Here is a 20,581-nt window from a genome sequence, read left to right as displayed (position 1 = left end):
GCAAAAACTGTAATGTAACTATATAGGGAAAACGGGGAAGGAGAATGCTTATGTTTGTGAGGAGCATGTTAATAATAATAATAACTAATACATACTAAATGATAACTAATACATAGAATGTATAGATTCTAAATGCTTTACATAACTAAGGTCATTTAATTTTAAAAAACAACCCTATAAAGTGGTACTATTATTATCCCCATTTTACAGATGAGGAAATTGAGGCACACAGATGTCAGCTAACTTGTGCAGGGTCTCGCTGCCAGTAAGGTGTAAAGCTGGGATTCAATCCCAGACATTCTAGCTCTAGAGTCTACCTTCTAAGTCTAAGCCACTATGCTGCTTCCTTCCGTCTCACCGCTGCTTCCTTCCGTCTCACCGCAGGCCAGTTTTCTCCATCGCAGGAACATAATCACAGAGTGAATCCCACTTTCACATGTTAGCTCTAACAGGAAGTCAATAAGTGGGGTGAAGAATCAAGAAATAGCAGTGTAAGCATGCTATTTGGAAATATGGAAGTAAACATTAAAAAAACAATCATATTGAAAATAATTGCTGATGGGAAGTGAGAATGGAGGATAAGAAAGGAGGACAGGCTATGGATCTTTAAATTAAGTTTTATAAAACTGTGAATAACATTTTTGGATACAAAAATCAAAATTAAAAAACAAATATGTTAATAATAAAAAGATGAGTAAAAAAATGGGCAAAGATTCTGCATCGACATTTCTTCAAAGAAGATATACAAAGGGCTAATAAACTCATGAAACAATGCTCAATACCTTGAGCCATGAGGAAAATACAAATTTAAACTACACCACTTCACACCCACTAGGATGGTGATAATCCTAGTAAATGATAGACAATAACAAGTATTAACGAGAATGTGAGGCATTTGGAACCTTCATACATAGCTGGTGAGAATGAGAAATGACACAGCTGGCAAAGTCTGGCAGTTCCTCAAAAAGTTAAACACAGAGTCACCATGTGACCCAGCAATTCCACTCCTAGACATACACCCATGAGAATGAAAACATATGTTTGCGCAAAAACGTGTACACAGATATCATGGCAACGTTATTTAAAATAGCCAAATAGTGGAAGTAACCCAAAAGTTCATCAACTGATGAATGGATAAACAAACATGGTATACTCACACAATGGAATATTATTCATAAAAAGTTATGCAATCCCGATACAAGGCTACAATATGGATGAACCTTGACTGCATTATGGTAAGTGAAAGGTGCCAGACACAAAAGGTCACATGGTATGTGATTTCTTTTATATGAAACGTCTAGAAAAGGCAAATCCATAGATAGTAAGTAGGTTTGTGGTGGCCAGAGTTGGGGAAGGTGGGGAATGGGGAGGAGTGACTGCTCATGGCTACAGGGCTTCTTTTGGGGGGTAATGAAAATGCCCTGGAATTAGACAGTAGTGGTGTTTGAGCAATTTTATGAATATACTAAAAACCCTGAATTACACACTTTAAGCTTTTTAAAAATATTTATTTTAAAAGGTTTTATTTATTTGAGAGACAGACAAAAAGAGAGAGAGTGTGTACATGCACAAGCAGGGGGAGGAGCAGAGGGACAAACAGACTCCCTGCTGAGTGTGGAGCCTGACGTGGGGCTCCATCCCAGGACCTGAGATTATGACCTGAACCGAAGTCAGACGCTTAACCAACTCAGCCACCCAGGTGTCCCCTTATTTATTTTTAAGTAATCTCTATACCCAGTGTAGGCTTCAACTCATGACCCCAAGATCAAGAGTTGCACGCTCTTCCAACTGAGCCAGCTAGGCACCCTGAACTGCATACTTTGAAAGGGTGAATTTTATAGATATGAGTTATACCTCAATTTAAGAAATTACATGAGGAAAAAAAATATAAAATGAGGGGGAATGGGGCTACTGTGCTATCAATGAACACAGCACACTCATTTACCTCCCTTTAGGTCAGCAGCAGTGGCCTGGCGGAAGTGGCTTTATCTGCTGGACTTAGCCTTGACTTTCTCCTGTGCAGCTTCCCTTAGGCTGACTCTGACTCCAGCCTGGCACCACTCTCTCCTGACACCTTCCAGCCCTACTCTCCCAGACGCTGGCTCAGACCCTGAGACAAATACGCTCCTGAAAAACGCCCCAGACGCTATCCAGGTTATCTATCTGTAAATCCTCTTTAACTCAGTGGTTTAAGGGTATGACTTCTGAGTTGCCATCCCATAGACAAATCTTGTATTTGACAGACAGTAGAGATCCTTGGACAAACAAGCATTCATTAATGACTAAACATTTGGTTGTTAATGTGTGGGAATGAACATTTGAGAAGTTGTGCTTCTGGTCTGACTGGGTCTTAGGAAGGAAAAGACAGCAAATTATATTGGGCTTTAACAGAATAAGACAAGCTTCTAAATGTATATAACAGGTGTAAGAAATCATCACAGTTTTTTTGGCAACCCCTTGCAGCAGAGAAGTGATGAGAACTTTGCTATTTACAGAAAAAGTAGATGGCTGAATGGGAACGGGAACTTGGTACAAGTCTCCAGTTGATTAACTAAAATGTTACTTTAAATATTCTCAGCATGGGAAAGAAACAGGTGACTGCTTAATGGATATTTTCATCCACTACTAGCGTAATTATTTGCTTTAAAATAATCTTTATTTGCTCTTTTTCTTTTCTTTTTTAAAAAAATATTTATTTATTTGAGAGAGAGCGCGCAGGCGCCTGCGAGACAGAGAGAAAGGGGGGGAGGGCTAGAGGGAGAGGGAGAGACAGAATCTCAAGCAGACTCCCCACTGAGTGTGGACACTGAAATGGGGCTTGACCTCATGACCCTGAGATCATGACCTGAGCCGAAATCAAGAGTTGGTTGCTCAACTGACTGGGCTACCCAGGCATACCTATTTTATTTTAAGTAAACTCTGCATCCAATGTAGGGTTCAAATTCCCCTCCCTGATATCAAGAGTCACATGCTCTACCGATTAAGCCAGCCATGTTCCCCTAATTTGCTCTTTCTCTAAAAAATAAGAGGTTCAGAGGCGCCTGGGTGGCTCGGTCAGTTAAATGTCTACCTTCAGCTCAGGTCATGATCCCAGGGTCCTGGGATTGAGCCCTGCATCGGGCTCCCTTCTCAGTGGGGGAGTCTGCTTCTCCCTCTCCCACTCCCCCCGCTGTGCTCTCTCTCTCTCTCAAATAAGTGAAAAATTAAAAAAAAAATAAGCAGTATTATTTGTCATACTACATTCGCTGCTTCATAGTGATAGGGAAGAAAGGGAGAAAACAATACTATTGGAGGTCAAATCATGTCCGAACATAGGTTAAGTCCTCTGGTTCAATAACTACAAAGCATTTAGGTTCTTCTGTGTTTTCCAGTCCAGTTCTTCCATGAGGAAGAACAAGGTGGCATATGCAATCATAAGGTCCTCGCATGGAGTCGGAAGGCTGGAGTCTATGTAATAAAGACTGTTTTCTAAAACCTGAGATAACTGATGGTGTGACCTGGCACGATAAAGTGTAAGGTTCTAGAAGTTCCAGCCATGAAATAAACTGCCTATTCATTCAGATTGAATATAAAATTATCTTTGGTGGGTTTAAAAAAATCATTCAAAACCCCAGCAAATCTCAGGATGCAGTAGTAGCAGTGGTGGGGATGATGACAGTAGTCCTAACAATCCCACCAGCACCAACGATGAGGAGTCATCATCGTCACTGTTATCTTCTATATTGACAACGCTTTACAGTTTGCAGAGTTTCACATGTCATCCCATCTAATTCTTGCCACATCTGTGTCAGGAGGATAGGACTGGTGTGCAAATGAGGTTCAGAGAGGTTAAGAGATTTGAACCAAGACCAGAACTTGCACCAAGTCCAAGAGTCCAAAAAATACTCCATGTGCTTCCTTATTCTCTCTACTCAAGTGTCAGAATTAAGTTCTTTCAAGGTAAGCATGTCAGAAACACTGCTTCTCTTGTCTTCCTGAGGCTAGAGTATGTGGTACAGACACTTAAAGGAGAGAGAGGAGAAAAAGGAGGAGTGTGACAGAGAAGAGACAGCCCACACAGAACAGGCTTCTCAAGATGCAGCAATAATGCACAGGTGGAGAAGCATAAGCACAAAAGACAATGGACTATGGAATCCTAGGGGCCCATTACGGGTTGAATAGTGTGTCCCCGCTCCTGAAAGATACAGTGAGGTCCTAACCCCCAGTACCTCAGAATGTGATCTCATTTGGAAACAGTCTTTGTGATGTGACTAGTTAAGGTCATACTGGAGGAGGGGTTCCTACTCCAGAAAGGAAGAAGGAAGCCACATGAAGACAGAGACACACGGGGAGAACGCATGTGATGACAAAGGGAGAGACTGGAGCTATGCGGCGCCAAGCCAATAAACGCAGAAGGCTGCCGGCCAAGCACCAGGAGGCAGCGAGAGGCAAGGAGGAACTTCCCTACAGGTTTCAGAGGGCGCATGTCCCCATCGATACTTTGCGTTTGGCCTTCTAGCCTCCAGAACTAGGAGACAGTAAAGTTCTACTGTCAGTTCTTTGTTAGGCAGCCCCAGGAAACGACTACGGAGCTTGAGTGGATCCTTTCTTCTAAGACTGAAATGGAGCAGCAGCATCTCCCTTGTCTGAGGGAAAAGAAGGAAGAGTTTGGGGGGAAGAGACTATTTATAAACCTAGGACTTATTTGAAAGTCCCTCTAGGGGCGCCTGGGTAGCGCAGTCGTTAAGCGTCTGCCTTAGGCTCAGGGCGTGATCCTGGCGTTCGGGGATCGAGTCCCACATCGGGCTCCTCCGCTGGGAGCCTGCTTCTTTCTCTCCCACTCCCCCTGCTGTGTTCCCTCTCTCGCTGGCTGTGTCTCTCTCTGTCAAATAAATAAATAAAATCTTTAAAAAAAAAAAAAAAGTCCCTCTAAGCCTCTGTTTCTCTTGACACTGTGAACAGTGTCCAACGAATGCTGAATTCTTATTAAATGTCTTTTATGAATAATACCAACACTGTAAACAGCCAGGCCCTGGCCAGTAGCAGATGATCCACAGAACTGCCGCCCTGGTCCACCGGCCGGAGCTTTACGCTCCCAGGAAGGGAAGAGGCTCTTTAATTTCAGTCCTGGAAGGGCTCTCTCTTCCAAGGCCTTTTTCAAAGTTTATAGAGGAATAATTATTACCTGGATCCCGGTCATGTTTATATAAATGTTCTTTTCATTTACTCCTCACACAGGGCCTTGGAGCTGTTAAAAAGAGCAGTGTGTGAAACTGGCTCTGGGAGGGAAACTGGGCCCGTTTACTGTACTCATAGCACGAAAACCACACCAAATGTTGTCAAGACAACTTTCAGGATAGAACAAAACCAATAAAAGGAAGGAAAGTTTCCATTCCATGTGTCCATTTACTTGTAACTTGCCATTCGTGCTGTGTCAGAGATTAAGCGTCATGTCCTCCTCCGGTCCCAGTTCTCGCTCTGGACAGACAGGAAAACAAGGTGAACCTGGGACTCACGCACTCAGTCTTTTGGATGGACCATGGGTAACTGCTGTCACCAAAAATGCCTAACATCATACATGAGCCATTTCTTTTCTTTTCTTTTTCTTTTAAGCCAGGGTTTGCCTTCTCTCTGACAAAGAACTAGGAGAGTAACCTCCAAATACACAAATGTTAGTGAAACCACTATTCATAATGTTATCAGGAAGAGGCTTCTGTCATCAGAGTCCATCACTGGACTCAAAGAAGGAATTCAAAATCATTCCTGAGGGGAGGCCTGGGTTTAGCTCAGAACCTGACTCAGCCATCAGTTAATAATTAATCCAAACTCATCCCCCTAAAGATGTTTCCAAGGCTTGGTTATTTTTGAAGACAGGACCTGGTATTAAGACTTGTTATCATCTTGAAGGAATGAATCTTAAAGCCTACTACTTATCTCCTACTAGACATAGTATAGACTGTTTTTTTACCTAAAATGAGTGAATAGAAGGAAGAAAAGCTATGCTCTAGGAATTACTTTTTAAATTAAAAAGGGAGAAAGTTTCAATATAAAATGCTGGCGCTTTTTAAAAATATTTTATTTCATTTATTTTATTTTATTTTATTTTATTTTATTTTATTTTATTTTATTTTATTTTATTTTATTTTATTTAAGTAGGCTCCACGCCCAGTGTGGAGCCCAATGCAGGACTTGAACTCACAACCCCTAGATCAACACCTGAGCTGAGATCAGGAGTCGGAGGCTTAATAAAATCTTGAGGGGAGTCTGACTGGCTCCATTGGCTAAGCCTCCAATTCTTGGTTTCTGCTGAGGTCATGATATCAGGGTCATGGGATTGAGCCCTGCATCAGGCTCCATGCTCAGTGTGGAGTCTGCTTGGGATTCTCTGAGTCCTCTCCCTCTGCCCCTCCTCATACACACATACATACATGATTTTATTTTTCAGTAATCTCTATACCCATTGTGGGGCTTGAACTCACAGCCCCAAGATCAAGAGTCGCATAAATTACTGCCACATTTAGTTACTGTAAACCCATGTGCAAAGTTCTCGAGTACTTCACAGTTCTTCCAAGAAGTCAGCTTTCTGTAAACTATGTAGAGGACTGTAGTAGTCATCTAAATAAATCTAGAACTATAGTCAGTCCCAAATCACTCATTCTTTTTTAAGATTATCAACTTTTTTTCCCTATTGTCTACATCCAATTCTCATTATTCATGGTAGCTGTGTTCTATAAAGTTGCCATGAACACTGAATTAGTGGATACTGAACCATGGCTCCTAGGGGTAATACAGGTTTAGTTTTCTGAGAGCATCTGGTCACTCCAGATCACTTACTTTTTGAATCTTTTTTTTCTCTCTCTCTTCCTCATATTCAATCATCTCTATTGTTCTATCTGCTTTTAATTCCATTCAGGAATTCAAATTTAGGTATTGTAGTTTTCAGTTCTAGAACTTCCATTTGGCTCTTTTTTTTTATCATCTCTATTTTTTTCTCTGAGATTTCTTTTTTTTTATTTTTAGAATTATTATTTATTTAAATTCAATTAATTAACATATAGTGTATTATTAGTTTCAAAGGTAGAGTTCAGTGATTCATCAGTCTTACATAATATTTGCTGAGATTTCTTTTTTTTTTTTTTAAAGATTTTATTTATCTATTCGACAGAGATAGAGACAGCCCGCGAGAGAGGGAACACAAGCAGGGGGAGTGGGAGAGGAAGAGGCAGGCTCATAGCGGAGGAGCCTGATGGGGCTCGATCCCATAACGCCGGAATCACGCCCTGAGCCGAAGGCAAGACGCTTAACCGCTGTGCCACCCAGGCGCCCCTGCTGAGATTTCTATCTTTTTATTGATTGTAGGCATTTTTCTCTTCTACGTCATTAAGTATAATTATAATAGCTGCTTTAAAATCCCAATATCAGGATTATCTTGGGGTTGATCTCAGTTGATTTTCCTTTCTATTGAGAATACTTCCATTTTTCTGGCTTTTCATATATTGAGTTATTTTGGACTATATCCCAGACATTATGAATGTTAAATTAAGAAGACCCTAGATTTTGTTCTTCTCCAATTACTGGTTTCTGCTTCTTTTTTTTTTTTTTTTTTTTTTAAGCGGGCACTTAACTTGCTCGGTTCAGGGGTCAGTTCTACATGTAGGCAGACAGAATTTGGGACACCTTTCTTTGGATCTATCCATTCCAGGATTTCCCTTCTCTGTCCTGGAGCTGTGGTTTCCCCAGATTCAGTGTCCTGGTTTCCCAGGCTAGAAGGACTATGATATCTCTACCAGCACCCCTCTTGTACTGCATCCGTTCCCAAATAGACTTGTCCCTGAGTTAAAAGCCAAGAAAATGGAAACTGACCAGTGCCTCTGTTCTGAGCAGAGACTCCCCGTGAGAATCTGCCTACAGTTGCACACTCTCCAGTGTCTCAAGGTAGCAGCTTACTACAGTATGTCCAGAACTTACAGTTGTTATCTGAAGGAGGGCCTGGCTGGTAGACTATTACTCAACCATTACTGCCCCAATTATTCATTATTGTCTTTGGAATGAATTTATGAAAATGGATGTTTTAAACACCTACAATACTTAAACAAGTCACTTTGCAAAAACCTGGGAAGATCTGGATACTTAGGCACAATTTTTTCCAATCTGTTGCTCAGGTTACCCTCTCCATGTTGAGGAGGGCTGTTCTTTTTTTTTTTTTTTTTTTTTAAAGATTTTATTTATTTATTCGACAGAGATAGAGACAGCCAGCAAAAGAGAGAACACAAGCAGGGGGAGTGGGAGAGGAAGAAGCAGGCTCACAGCGGAGGAGCCTGATGTGGGGCTCGATCCCACAACGCTGGGATCACGCCCTGAGCTGAAGGCAGACGCTCAACCGCTGTGCCACCCAGGCGCCCCAAGGAGGGCTGTTCTTAACTCTAAGGCCAACAGAAGGGACAGGTTAAACATACCTCCTCCCCTGCGTACTCCCAGTAAATTTAATTTTCAGTAAGGGTAAGGTAGAATGGGTTAAAAGGGAGTTGCTTCTGGCTTCTCCTGGGCTTCAGGCTATCATGGGGATAAATTAACAGTTAACAGCCAAAACAAGGCTAAGCAGAGAAAATAAGTTTCAGTAAGAAAGTGAATGCAGTATCTCCCTCCAGTGTGGATATTGTGTTGATTGCACAAGATTCTGGCTACTTTCACATGAGTGGGGGTGGTGATGTCTTCCTTTCTGTTCCCAATCTATCTCCTGATCGTCTCTGAATTCCCACCTCTTACTGACTCTCTGCCTCCTTTCCAAGCTGCCAGAACCACAGAGGTCCTTGGCGGGCATATCTACCACCAAGAGAAAATTCACTGAAACCTGGCATTATCTTTTGGCACTCCATAACTTCAGAAATGGTGATTAGAAGGGAAACACCACACGCGCATACGCGCACATACACACACACACACACACACACACACACGCACACACACACACAACTTCATCAACAAAGTGGCATTTTATTTCAGCTGTTCCTGGGGGCAAAACAGCAGAAAAGATAAATCCTAGATTGAAAGCTTTGTGGTGATCTCCGTTTCTCATTAAAGTGCCGCTGATTATAATCACACCTACGATTACAAGATTTAACACACCTGGTCTTAAGGATGCACCAGGAAGAGGAATCATACATTTATCCCATCCCATTTCCTTTTCTTTATTCACTGAGTAAGCACAATTTATAAATTTAAGTGAGTGCAAGATAGAGCTGGTTTGGAGAACAGGAGAGAGATTTTCCATTCACACGGTTTTTTGAAAGTGACGATAATCTTCCGTGTCCACAAATTATTTTAGCACTGGTGAGACCAGGACTGTTGCTTTCATTGGCTACACACAGATGTGAGAAATCTGGATAGAGTTTCTATTCTCTCACTTTACTAACCAGATATTTTGCTGTGCAAACACACACATACACGCACACTCACTCTCTCTCTCTCTCACTCACTAAGGGTGTGTGCACTTATAGAGGGTTTTTTTTTGCCACTTTTGTCAAAATTCATTTTTATTAATAGAAAATAAACATTTATTCCTGATTCAGTTGTTATACCTGAAGTCGCTAATAAAAAAACATAATTTAAAATAATCACTTAATCGGGCCCCTGGGTGGCTTAGTTGGTTAAGCGTCTGCCTTGGGCTCAGGCCATGATCCCAGAGTCCTGGGATCAATCCCCCCACGTTGTTGGATTCCCTGCTCAGGGGGGAGCCTGCTTCTCCCTCTCCCTCTGCTTGCCACTCCCCCTGCTTGTGCTCTCTCTCTGTCAAATAAATAAATAAAATCTTTTTAAAAATCACTTAATAATCCTGTTTTGACTATTGAAACTGCGGCTTTTTGAAACTGTGGCTTTAAAAAAAAAATGTTCAGTGGGGCGCCTGGGTAGCCCAGTCAGTTAAGTCCAACTCTTGATCTCAGCTCAGGTCTTGACCTCAGGGTAGTGAGTTCAAGCCCTGAACTGGGTTCCTCAACAGGTATGGCACCTACTTTAAAAAAAAAAAAAAGCAAGAAAATGAAATATTCAGTACCATTTGCTCATAGGCCTTTCAGTATTTGTTCTGAAAGTTTCTGGAACTTTCCTATCTGTAAAGTACAGGGATTACTGAGCTATATGAGGAAGCCTCTCTGAAACACCAATGAGAAGTTAAGCAATTGTCATAAAAGGAATAAGTGTATATTTAGAACGGTAACTTGGACTATACAACGATCCCCTCTCCTACAGCTCAGGATGGACATGCTTCTAATCACTGAGGTATGAAGAGTCAGACTGTTATTTGCTGTTAGAATTAGCTAATAACAGTAAATCTCTGGCACAGATGCTACTAGTCCTTAATATCCTGTGATTTTAGGAAATTCTGTAAATAGTTTGGATTTAATCCAATTTATTCAGAAATTAAACATGTTTAAAAGGTTCACTGCTCTGCCAGAGTATCTGCCGGTTTAGTACCCTTATAAAATACATATAATATGTGTAGATAAATCATAGTCTTAAAGTACACTTAGAACACTGCATTATTCAAATCAAAAACTAGTTTAACAAAATGTCTATAATCAAAAGCAGCTAATGAAACGAAATCCAAAGTTATGACAAGGGAGACTCACTCTCATTGAAGCTGTGTTGCTTAGAGAACTTTAAAAGCATGTATTTTTTTTTTAAGATTTTATTTATTTATTCGACAGAGAGAGAGACAGCTAGCGAGAGAGGGAACACAAGCAGGGGGAGTGGGAGAGGAAGAAGCAGGCTCATAGCGGAGGAGCCTGATGTGGGGCTCGATCCCAGAACGCCAGGATCACGCCCTGAGCCGAAGGCAGACGCTTAACCGCTGTGCCACCCAGGTGCCCCTAAAAGCATGTATCTTAAAGCCATTCAAGGACAGGTATGGAGACACCCTCTCCTCATTCTTTACCATAAGATTCCAACCAAGGATGGGCCAGAAATAGTATTTCTAAATATTTCAGAAGAGTCCACAGAAGTGTTCAAAAGACTTTTGAGAATGTCTGTCTCTCTGTCTGTATGTGTGAGAAGTAGTGCTCATCAGAGGCACAAAGACAGAGGCAAGTCCATACACTCACTCCAATGTAAGAAGAACGGGAAGTGGACTGTTAGGTCATCCTTAGCCAGAGCTTCTGCAGGCTTTTAACTACATGCTGCCTACCCATGTAGTCAGGTGCACTTTTGTGACAGAATAGTGTTTGGTGGCCAGGACCTCTTTGGGGCATTTCTTCCTAAGTGGAATACACAACATAAGGGAGCAGGGGAGGTAACACAGAGAAGCTACTCTTTCCAGCTCAGAAGGAGTTGATGAGGTCACATATGTATTCAAGAAGCCCATGGGATCCTCTAGCTGTGGATAGTGACTAATGTGGTCATCCAGAATCGGAAGGTTTTCCTACACAGATCCCAAAACTCTGGGTAGAGATTCATGGGATCCAATGGCCCATAGATAAAATGAATGGGAACAGTTACAGAAGCAAGAGCTCCCACCTGGCGTCTTCTAAACCTTCTCTGGCTGATGTAGTGTAAGAGACTGATGGTAACTAAATTCTGTCATTGTTGGGTATCACTGCTCACATGGCCCACAGCTCACTCTCGGAGCATTGCATGTATGGCCCAAAGACTGGGGTGAGACTTTGGGAGAGTACAAAGAAGTTCATCAATCATGTGTGGATGGGTGACAGCATGCCTCCATTTCTGAGAAGCTTTTGGAGAAGGAGAGGATGGTGAGTCTCAGGAAATATACCTCCATTTGACAGCCAGAGACTCTTCACGGTAAGCCGACCAGATCAGTCCTGCTTGAACCTATAGAGCACCTCTTGAGCAATAATATCTCTGTAATCTTGAGACAAAAGGGTGATCCTGTGGTTCTGGAGCCCCAGATGCTGCAAAAGTGCCTCCACAATGCTCGCCTGCTCAAATATGGAAAAGTGACGTGGTCTTGGTTTGTCAGTGAAGCCAAAGCCCAAGAAATCAAGGACAATCACTCAATAAAACCCCAGGGTCAGACCTTCCCAAATCTTGTACCAATCACAGCTGGAAGTTGGAAACTCATATAAAAGCACATCTCAGGACTTCTAACCACACCCAGAGTCTTGGTAGAAGATGTGCAGTCACTTGCAGGTGAAAAATTTGCCTGACAACTTCCATGAGTGAAGAGCAGAAGAAAGCTGGGGGTGGTGGGAATGGTGGTGGTGGAATATGCAGATAGGCTGCAGGCAGGGGCACAGCAAGTAGCCCCACCTGAACCCACTACTCCCTCATCCTGCGGAGGTGATCTTGGTGCTCCAGGGTGGCGTTTTATCCCATGCTGCCTGGCACAGCAGTGTGGAGCACCCGGTGCCACGGTGCCCACAGCAGAGCAGGGCTGGCCGTCAGCCGGGCACAGCCTACAGCCCAATGAAGGCTGTACTGGCCACAGGAAACAGTGAGTAGTGAGAAGCACCGGGATGCGCTGGTTGCCGCAGCCCACAACTAGAGTTTTATAGATTTATTTTAATAGTGTTATAACTCATATTTTAAACTAAAATTTTATTTTGAAATAACTTTAGATTTACAGACAAGTTGTAAAGACAGCATGGAGAATTCCTGTATAACCCTTAGCCAGTTTCCCCTATTGTTAACAACTTACATAACCATGGGGTATTGGGCAAGAGTTTTGTAGATCTTTTTTTTTTTTAAAGATTTTATTTATTTATTTGACAGAGAGAGAGACAGCCAGCGAGAGAGGGAACACAGGCAGGGAGAGTGGGAGAGGAAGAAGCAGGTTCCCAGTAGAGGAGCCTGATGTGGGGCTCGGTCCCAGGACTCTGGGATCACGCCCTGAGCTGAAGGCAGCCGCTTAACGACTGCGCCACCCAGGAGCCTCTAGATCTTTTTTTTTTTTTTAAAGTAGGCTCCACACCCAGTGTGGAGCCCAACTCGGGGTCTAACTCACGACCCTAAGATCCAGACCCTGAGATTAAGACCTGAGCTAAGCTCAAGAGTCGGATGCTTAACTGACTGAGCCACCCAGATGCTCCAAGAGTTTTGCAGATCATGAGGATGGATGAAAAACACTTTCTTAGTTCCCTGTTGTAGAGCAGATTCTCATCAAGGGCAGTGTGTATACGATAGCAATTTATTTAATTAATCTGCGTTACTGAGTTGTGATCTGTGTGTCCCCACCACCATCAAGGTCGTAGATAACAGCTAGGGGATAATTCATGAGTCCATGCTTGCAAAAATGGTGTCAGGCACTCGACATGGCACAATTCTATCATGAGTAAAGTCTGTAGGTCTGACAAAACATTCTTCTAACGGCTTCACTGACAGTTAAAAACTCATGTGCTAGCCACAGATGAGCAATGTGGATGCCAGAAAGTAAATTATTAATGTAAACTCTCTCTATAAACTCAACTGGGAATGAGTTTCCATTAAAATCAAGAGGAAAATTAATTAGAGGTCAGTCATTCTTAGCACGCACATGGATATATATACTTTCTTCCTGTATGGGCCATACACTGGGGAGAAATCCAGCCAGACCTGCTTGGAGGAGGAAAAAAGTTTAATTTCTGCAGGAACTAAAATCTCTGGGATTGAATTCACAGCTAGAAAGGAAACATTTACATGAGGACCTTCAGTGATGCGGCTTGAACAATGAAATGAGTCAGGAAGACAAGTCACTAAAGTTCAGGCTACAGAGGCAGGCTTAGTGTGCTCCCATTAGCTCACCTGGAAATCGCCCCTCTGAGAAGAACGCCAGGACTCAGAGAGGCAACCTAGAAACCTGTGCTCTGGTGTTCCTGCAGCGGTTAACGTATAGTTTGCCTGCTGCTACAGAGGAAATAGGGACTCTCACTAAAGATGCAAACAGTATTCCTGCTACAAAATAAAATCTCTGCTGATGGATTCATCTCAGGCACCCATCCAGGAAAAAGAGCTGAGGCTGCCTTGATGAAAGGAAGACTGATAAACAGATAAAAACCAAAAAGGTAAGGAAGCTGCAAATGGTAAGGAACTGACTTACCTCAGTGGCTTTCTGGCTGAGGCCCCGAAGCAGCAGCACAATCACATGGATGGCAGCTCTGCGCACTTGAACTTCATGGTCTGTTTTAGCCACAGCAATCAGGCAAGCTGTTACCTAGGAGGGTGAGAGAAAAAGTCAATAAAAATCAGGATTGCGGGGCACCTGGGTGGCTCAGTCGTTAAGCCTCTGCCTTCAGCTCAGGGCGTGATCCCGGAGTCCTAGGATTGAGCCCCACATCAGGCTCCTCCGCTGGGAGCCTGCTTCTTCCTCTCCCACTCTCCCTGCCTATGTTCCCTCTCTCGCTGGCTGTCTCTCTGTCAAATAAATAAATAAAATCTTTAAAAAAAAATCAGGATTGCACAATTACCTAAAGCTTTTCAACTGGATTCCACTTTCTACACGTTCATCATGAACAATCTGGCGTAGAGAGGGGTGGATAGTTTCCTCGTTCTCAATAAAGAGGGAGAGATCTAGTGGTGGAGATCCTGATTAAGTTTGGCTTTTCTGGAAAAGGGCAAAACCTGGTTTGGAATTCAGGATGAAGATTAGGGAGTTGGAAGGGATATGTGTATATAATAAAGGTATGGTCAAAATCAAATATTTCCTCAAAAATGGGAAGAAATGTTACTTGTCCCCCTTTGGGACACTACATCAAAGGAAGGAAAGATGGCCCAAAACACAAGTGGCTTCAAGGGAGTGAGGACCATGGAGATTTACCTGAGCAGGCTTCAGAGTTCAAGGCCCTGCATGAATATGAATGCGCTAGTGATGGAAGTTAGAGCCCAGAGATAGAGAAATACATAAATATTCAAATTGATCTTCTTTAGCATGTTCGGATGCCCTGGCCTGCAAACCTAGCATACCCCACCATGTCAGTCACCCAGGGCCAATTTCAGAGTCTCCCTGGGCTTCTTCATGTGTGGAATAGATCCTTCAATGCTCATTTGCTTTAAAAGGCAGCTCTACAACAGAAAAGACTAGAAATTACTAGCACAGCATGATGCCAGATATATAGCTAATAATTATATGTCATAAAATAAGAACGTTTCTATACCCTGTTACCACCCTGCCCCCACCCCACTCCTGGTAAGCGCAAAAATATTTTAAAACCTCAATAAAAAGATACCACTAAAAATAATGGCAAAAAACTTTTCTGAGGTATTCATGCAAGACTTAAAAATTAAAAACAAAAATCTTGAAAGTGTGACCAGTGGCAGCAACAATCTGAAGGTAAGTCTATATTATTCAACAGGTCTCTCACATACTTTATTTCATTTACTGCGTGAGTAGTATTTCTTGGCCAACCATGGAAGGATTTCTAACCATGATAAGGAAATAGCCAGATTGTGTGTTTGGAAACATGTATAAATACATATTATGTTTAAAGAATGGTTTTTAAAAAGGTTTAAAAAAAGAATACAGGCACAAATGGGGAAATAGGCTTGTGCAGAAATTTTAACTATGCAGGTTGTATTTTTCACAGCTTTCAAACAGTTGGGCATAGTTCAAAGTGTCTAATTAATCAGTGATGGCAGAGAGATTAGAAGAAGTAGCTTGTTCTTAAATATAATTGCATCTGTGATGTACTGGCACTTAATCAAGTTGTACATCTATTAAACAAACTTGCATCTTGCAAGTGAAGAGAAATCCCAGAAAAGCTCAACTCTTTGGGGGCTGTTTTTCAGTAAGATCCAGCAAACTGTTTCTGCTTTTGACCTGGGACACCCTGACCAAAGGCCATCAGTGGCTTCCATGCCTCTGGCATTAACGGTAGAAGCAATTCGGTCCTAGGAGAAATTCCTTGGGCAACCTCCAAGCGGGTAACAATATAATAGCTACCTCCACTTGCAGGCTTAGTATTTACAAGGTAAGAGCTGAAATCAGAGAGACAAGTCAGAGCTAGGCCTGAGTCCTTCTTAACATATGGAAGTTTAGCTTATTCAGTCTGGTAACTAAAGCACGAAAACCAGCCTGGGGCCACATAATGTGCAGATGCTCCCAAGCCTTTTGCCTGCCTCCCTCTGGGTTTAGTTTGGGGCCAAGGTTTCCACATTTAGTGGATCAAGTCTTCCTGGCCCAGAACCTTGCTGGTGTCCAGCTTTGCCACCTCTGTTTTCCCACACTGCGCTGAGCAGGCCATGCTTGTGCCTCAGCCCTCAGTGAGTCTAGCTTTGGCTGTGGGGCATTAATTCCACAACTGGGATAGGCAGAAGAATCCTGACTGGAAAAGGGCTTCCCCTGCAAGGCCAATGCTTGAATCCTTGTGCCACTTTGAAGGTATGATTGGGAGAGGAGGTTATTACAAGCCTTGCTGAGATCAGCTTGAAGGGCCTCCTGCTTGCTCCGGGCTGTTAGTGATTTACACACCAGACAGGGCCCAGCCCATCTGCAATCAGCCCTCCGGGACGATCAGGAAGAGGCCTGTAAACAGAAGAGTGTTCACGAACCTTCCTCAACACCTGTCACAAGGACCAAATCCTATGAAATGTATGATGGTCAATTATGCAAAATGTTTTCAAAGCATCAGGATTTTACTATGTTCTTGCAGATATCATTAAGAGACAAGAACGGCCTTCTGTTCAGGTCAAGCTCCCGTCACCAACTGGTAATATGTTGCTTTCCTGCAGGCCACTGGAGCAGACCCCTCGTCAAAGCCTGGAAGCAGGGAGGATACATGGCCACTCTCTTCCATGTACCCAGTCCGAACAAATCACTCCCATAGTTAGTTTCTCACACCTTCAACCCCAAGGACACACTTAACATTGCCTTCAACCTCTAAAGGGCTTGACAAATAGATATGTAAGGTCTTTACTAATTTATGAACTGGTGTAATATTTCTATTTTGTTTCTAAGTCCTCCCAGAGGGCGAAACCCACCCTATGTGATCTTCATGTTGCCTGCCTTCAGGGTCAGTGTATCTATTCTAATAAAGCACACTGTGGAAGGCTTTCTCTTCACCGGCTAAAATACTAAATTCATATCCATTTCTGAGGGCCATACAAAGAAGAAGATGATAACTATTCTGGAAATACTAAAAATCAGTTTAAGCTACTTAACACTTGATAGGAACCACCAGAAATAACAAACAAAATATCACTCCCCAAATAGCTGGCACATACCAAGCATAATCAGAACCATATAAAGATAATACAAATGGCAAGATTACGACAAATCAACTTTGGGAAATTCCAGGAGAGAAGTACCAGAGTTGAGGTATGGATCATGAAAGCATGACTTCAATTTTCCAACTGCATCTTCATCCCTTTTCCTAGAGCTTGCTTTATTAAAATTTCAGTTGGTCTGCTAACTTACCTGAAACTAAATCACCTGTCCTTCCATTTTATAAACAAAGAAACCTTAAGAACAAAAGCAGTATAGTCTCCAAGTCATACATGTTCAGCTTGGTCACTAAACCCACCATGAAGAAGAGCCTGATGGCTACTTGAGCTTCCTCGGGGTTCCCCAGGACATTTACTAGAGTCCTCATCTCAGGGGTCCACCTGTCCTCAAAATGCACCTAGGCAACTGCAACCATCATGGCAAGACTGGTAATCAATTTGGACCATTCAGTGGGGTCAGAGGTGATGGCTTTGCATCAGACCCCAAAGCTCAGGTTTACGGAATTCTGGGCACCACATTTCAAGTGGATTGCCCCATGGACTTCTCACCTAGGGCATATCTTACTTGCCATACTGAGGATGGGCCTCTCACTGTGGTTCCTTTAAATCACAGTTACTTCCCATAGAGAGTGATAAAGATGAAAATGCCTATCAAGATTTGGTTTCAGGGGCACCTGGGTGGCTTAGTCGGTTAAGCCTTAGTCTACCTTCAGCTCAGGTCATGACCCCGGGTTCCCTGTTCAGTGGGGAGTCTGCTTCTCTCTCTACTCTCCCCAACTTGTTTGTGATCTCTCTCTCAAATAAATTAATAAAATCTTAAAAAAAAGAGATTCAGTTTCAAGCAACATAGCTCTTGACAAGGAAAAGGAGAAATAGGGGGAAATAATAATGCTCTTCAAACAGGTTAAAGCTTGACATCAACAGAGAAGAAAAACCTGAATTTCCAGTACAGAGACTGATGGGTTGATCCTATCCTTTATATTCCTCCCTACCAGCAAATACCATCATAGTACAGACAGTGCCCAAACGTGGACCACCCAATAGGTAGGACAGCTTTCTTGAGAGGCCCAAGAGCTACAGCTATGACCGCCGGATCTGATCATGTTAGAAGAGACTATGGTGGTTAGTTTGTTCAATTTCACATCAAAACAGATGACATGGGGCACCTGGGTAGCTCAGTCAGTTAAGTCGCCCAACTCTTGATTTCGGCTCAGGTCATGATCTTGGGGTCGTGGGACTGAGCTCAGCGTAGGGCTCCGCACTCAGCGGGGAGTCTGCTTGGGATTCTCTCTCTCCCTCCCTGCCCCTCCCCTCGCTGCGCATGTGCACCCATGTTCTCTCAAAAAGAAATAAATGTAAGTTAGATCATTTCATTCTTCTGCTTTGCCTTCCCAAATCACTCAAAATAAAGGCTGAAGTCCTTACAAGGCCCCACTTAGACTGCCACCACCTCTCTGACACACTGGCCTTACTGTTCAGTAGCATGTCAAGCATACACCTGCCTCAGGGCTTCTGTACTTGTAGCTCCCCGCACCTAGAATGCTCTCTCCCCAGGTAGCTGCCTGGATCAGCCCCTTGCTTCCTTCCGGTCTGATCTCAAATGTCACTCATCAGTGAAGCTTTTCCTGTTCATCCAAGTTCACATATCATAACAAGCTTCATTTGTGCCCCTTCCCTCACTAGATTTATTTCCTTAGCACTCACTCCATCTGACACAGGATTTATTTGTTTACTTCCTTGCTTGTTACCCACTTCTCCATTCTCGAACATCAGCTACATAAGGAAAGGAACTTCGTTGTGTTCACAGCTGGATCCCCACCATCTGGCACGCAGCTTGGCTGTAGTCCCATACTTTCACAGAGTAAGTGCTCAATAAACATCTGTTGAATGTGTAAACAAAATAAATGAAGAACTACTTAAGAGCCATGCCCAATATCCCACTTTTTCCATTCGAATGGACAAGAGCAGGCTGACTACATGAGGGCTCAGTGGCTGAAATACTAAGGCTGTCAGGTGTCCAACCATGTTCAAACTTGTAGGCAAGTTTGAACCCAAGGCAGCTGGTTTGGCACTGATGACATGGCAAGCGTGGGATGCTACATAAGAAGGAACATCTGAAAAGAAGAGACGAAATTATGTGGGATGGAAACACCTGGTTTTTCAAATCAGAGGGAATATACTGCCTTCTGAAGTTTCATTGCCAAAAGCAATGGAGCTGCATGACCCTTCCTGTCAGTAGCTTTACTTATATGGCAATACTGTTCCTTTCTAAGGCACAAAAGCAATCTCTTTTTTTGGCACAAAAGCAATCTTATAAATGAACTGAAAACATTTATTGGGAGACAATCTAGAGCATGGTTAAGAGCACGGATGCTGGAACCACCTGTGTACATTCAAATCCCAGCCCTACACTTCCTATCTGTATGACCTTGGTAACTTATTTAATTTCTCTGTGCCTCAGTTTCCTTTTTGAGAACTGGATCAGTTGACATATACAAGGTACTCAGAGAAGTATTAAGTGCTTACTATTATTACTATTTTTAAAACATGTAGGAACCAGTCTTCCCAAAGAAGCCTTACCCTCTTCTTCATTCAATACTAATCAACAAACTCTGAGCACCCACTATATGCCAAGCACTGCGATAGGTGCTAGGGGGTATGCACAGGTAAATGAAGACTGGTGCTGCCCTCGTTGGGCTCACAACTTATTAGTGATCATAAACACTCCTGGGATTCATGTTTCAAGGAGTCCAGGTCTCAAGAAGTGGGGCAGGGGCTGGCCAGGCAGGTGCCCCCAGAATAGCAGCTCCTCACATGAATGTGAAGGTAGAAACAAAATGAAGGGGTCTCTTTTTGTGTTAGCACCCACGGTAAGCAAACAGCCTACTACCTATTCACGCTTCATTTCTGAAGGCTTAATAAGCAATCCCAGATTCTTGCTGGGAGCCAGGAAGCTGTAAAGCTAATAAGCCCCTCATGATGTAGCCCCTGACCACCTCTCTTGCCTCAGCTCTGCCACCAACTATCCTCCCAACCCCCTCCCTTCACTTCTGACTTTCAGATCTTCCAACAGTTCTTCAAACATGCCAGGCTGTCCCACAGCTCAGTGCCTTTGCACAAGCTGTCCCCTCTGCTGAAACGCCTTCTAGGGCTACCCAATTTTTACCTGTCCTCAAGATTCAGGTCCAAGAGTCTCTTCCTCTAGCATGTCTTTGTCAACACTCAACCCTGACTGAGGGGCTCCTAAAATGTGTTCCTACAGCACTTACCACAAAGGACAGCAATTGTAGGCATTGACATCTGTGTCTTTTACCAGGTTACCCATGCCTAAAAGGCAAGGTATTATCTTGTAGAGTTTTGTAACCTCGGCCTCTAACAAAGGGCTTGGCACACTGCTAGGTGTTGGGTAAATGTACAACTGGGAACATCTGAAGAATGCTGGTTACCCCTGTTCTCT

At 43.0% G+C, this 20,581-nt stretch overlaps 1 protein-coding gene and 1 pseudogene across 8 annotated transcripts in view; both read right to left on the bottom strand.

The window, feature by feature from the left end:
* Positions 1-20,581, bottom strand: part of LOC100478996 (hyaluronan synthase 3) — a 213,033-nt gene that overhangs the window by 43,251 nt on the left and 149,201 nt on the right. For all 8 annotated transcript variants that reach the window (XM_034638550.1, XM_034638551.1, XM_034638552.1 and 5 more), the window contains one exon: positions 14,006-14,119. In XM_034638550.1, the coding sequence (XP_034494441.1) occupies positions 14,006-14,119 (114 nt within the window). The remainder of the gene's footprint in view (positions 1-14,005; positions 14,120-20,581) is intronic.
* Positions 9,683-12,282, bottom strand: LOC105239325 (annotated as a pseudogene).

This window comes from Ailuropoda melanoleuca, chromosome 12, assembly GCF_002007445.2.
Source record: "Ailuropoda melanoleuca isolate Jingjing chromosome 12, ASM200744v2, whole genome shotgun sequence".
Classification (NCBI taxonomy): domain Eukaryota; kingdom Metazoa; phylum Chordata; class Mammalia; order Carnivora; family Ursidae; genus Ailuropoda; species Ailuropoda melanoleuca.
The sequence above is the reverse complement of the archived record's forward strand: the minus strand, read 5'-3'. Positions and strand labels throughout refer to the sequence as shown.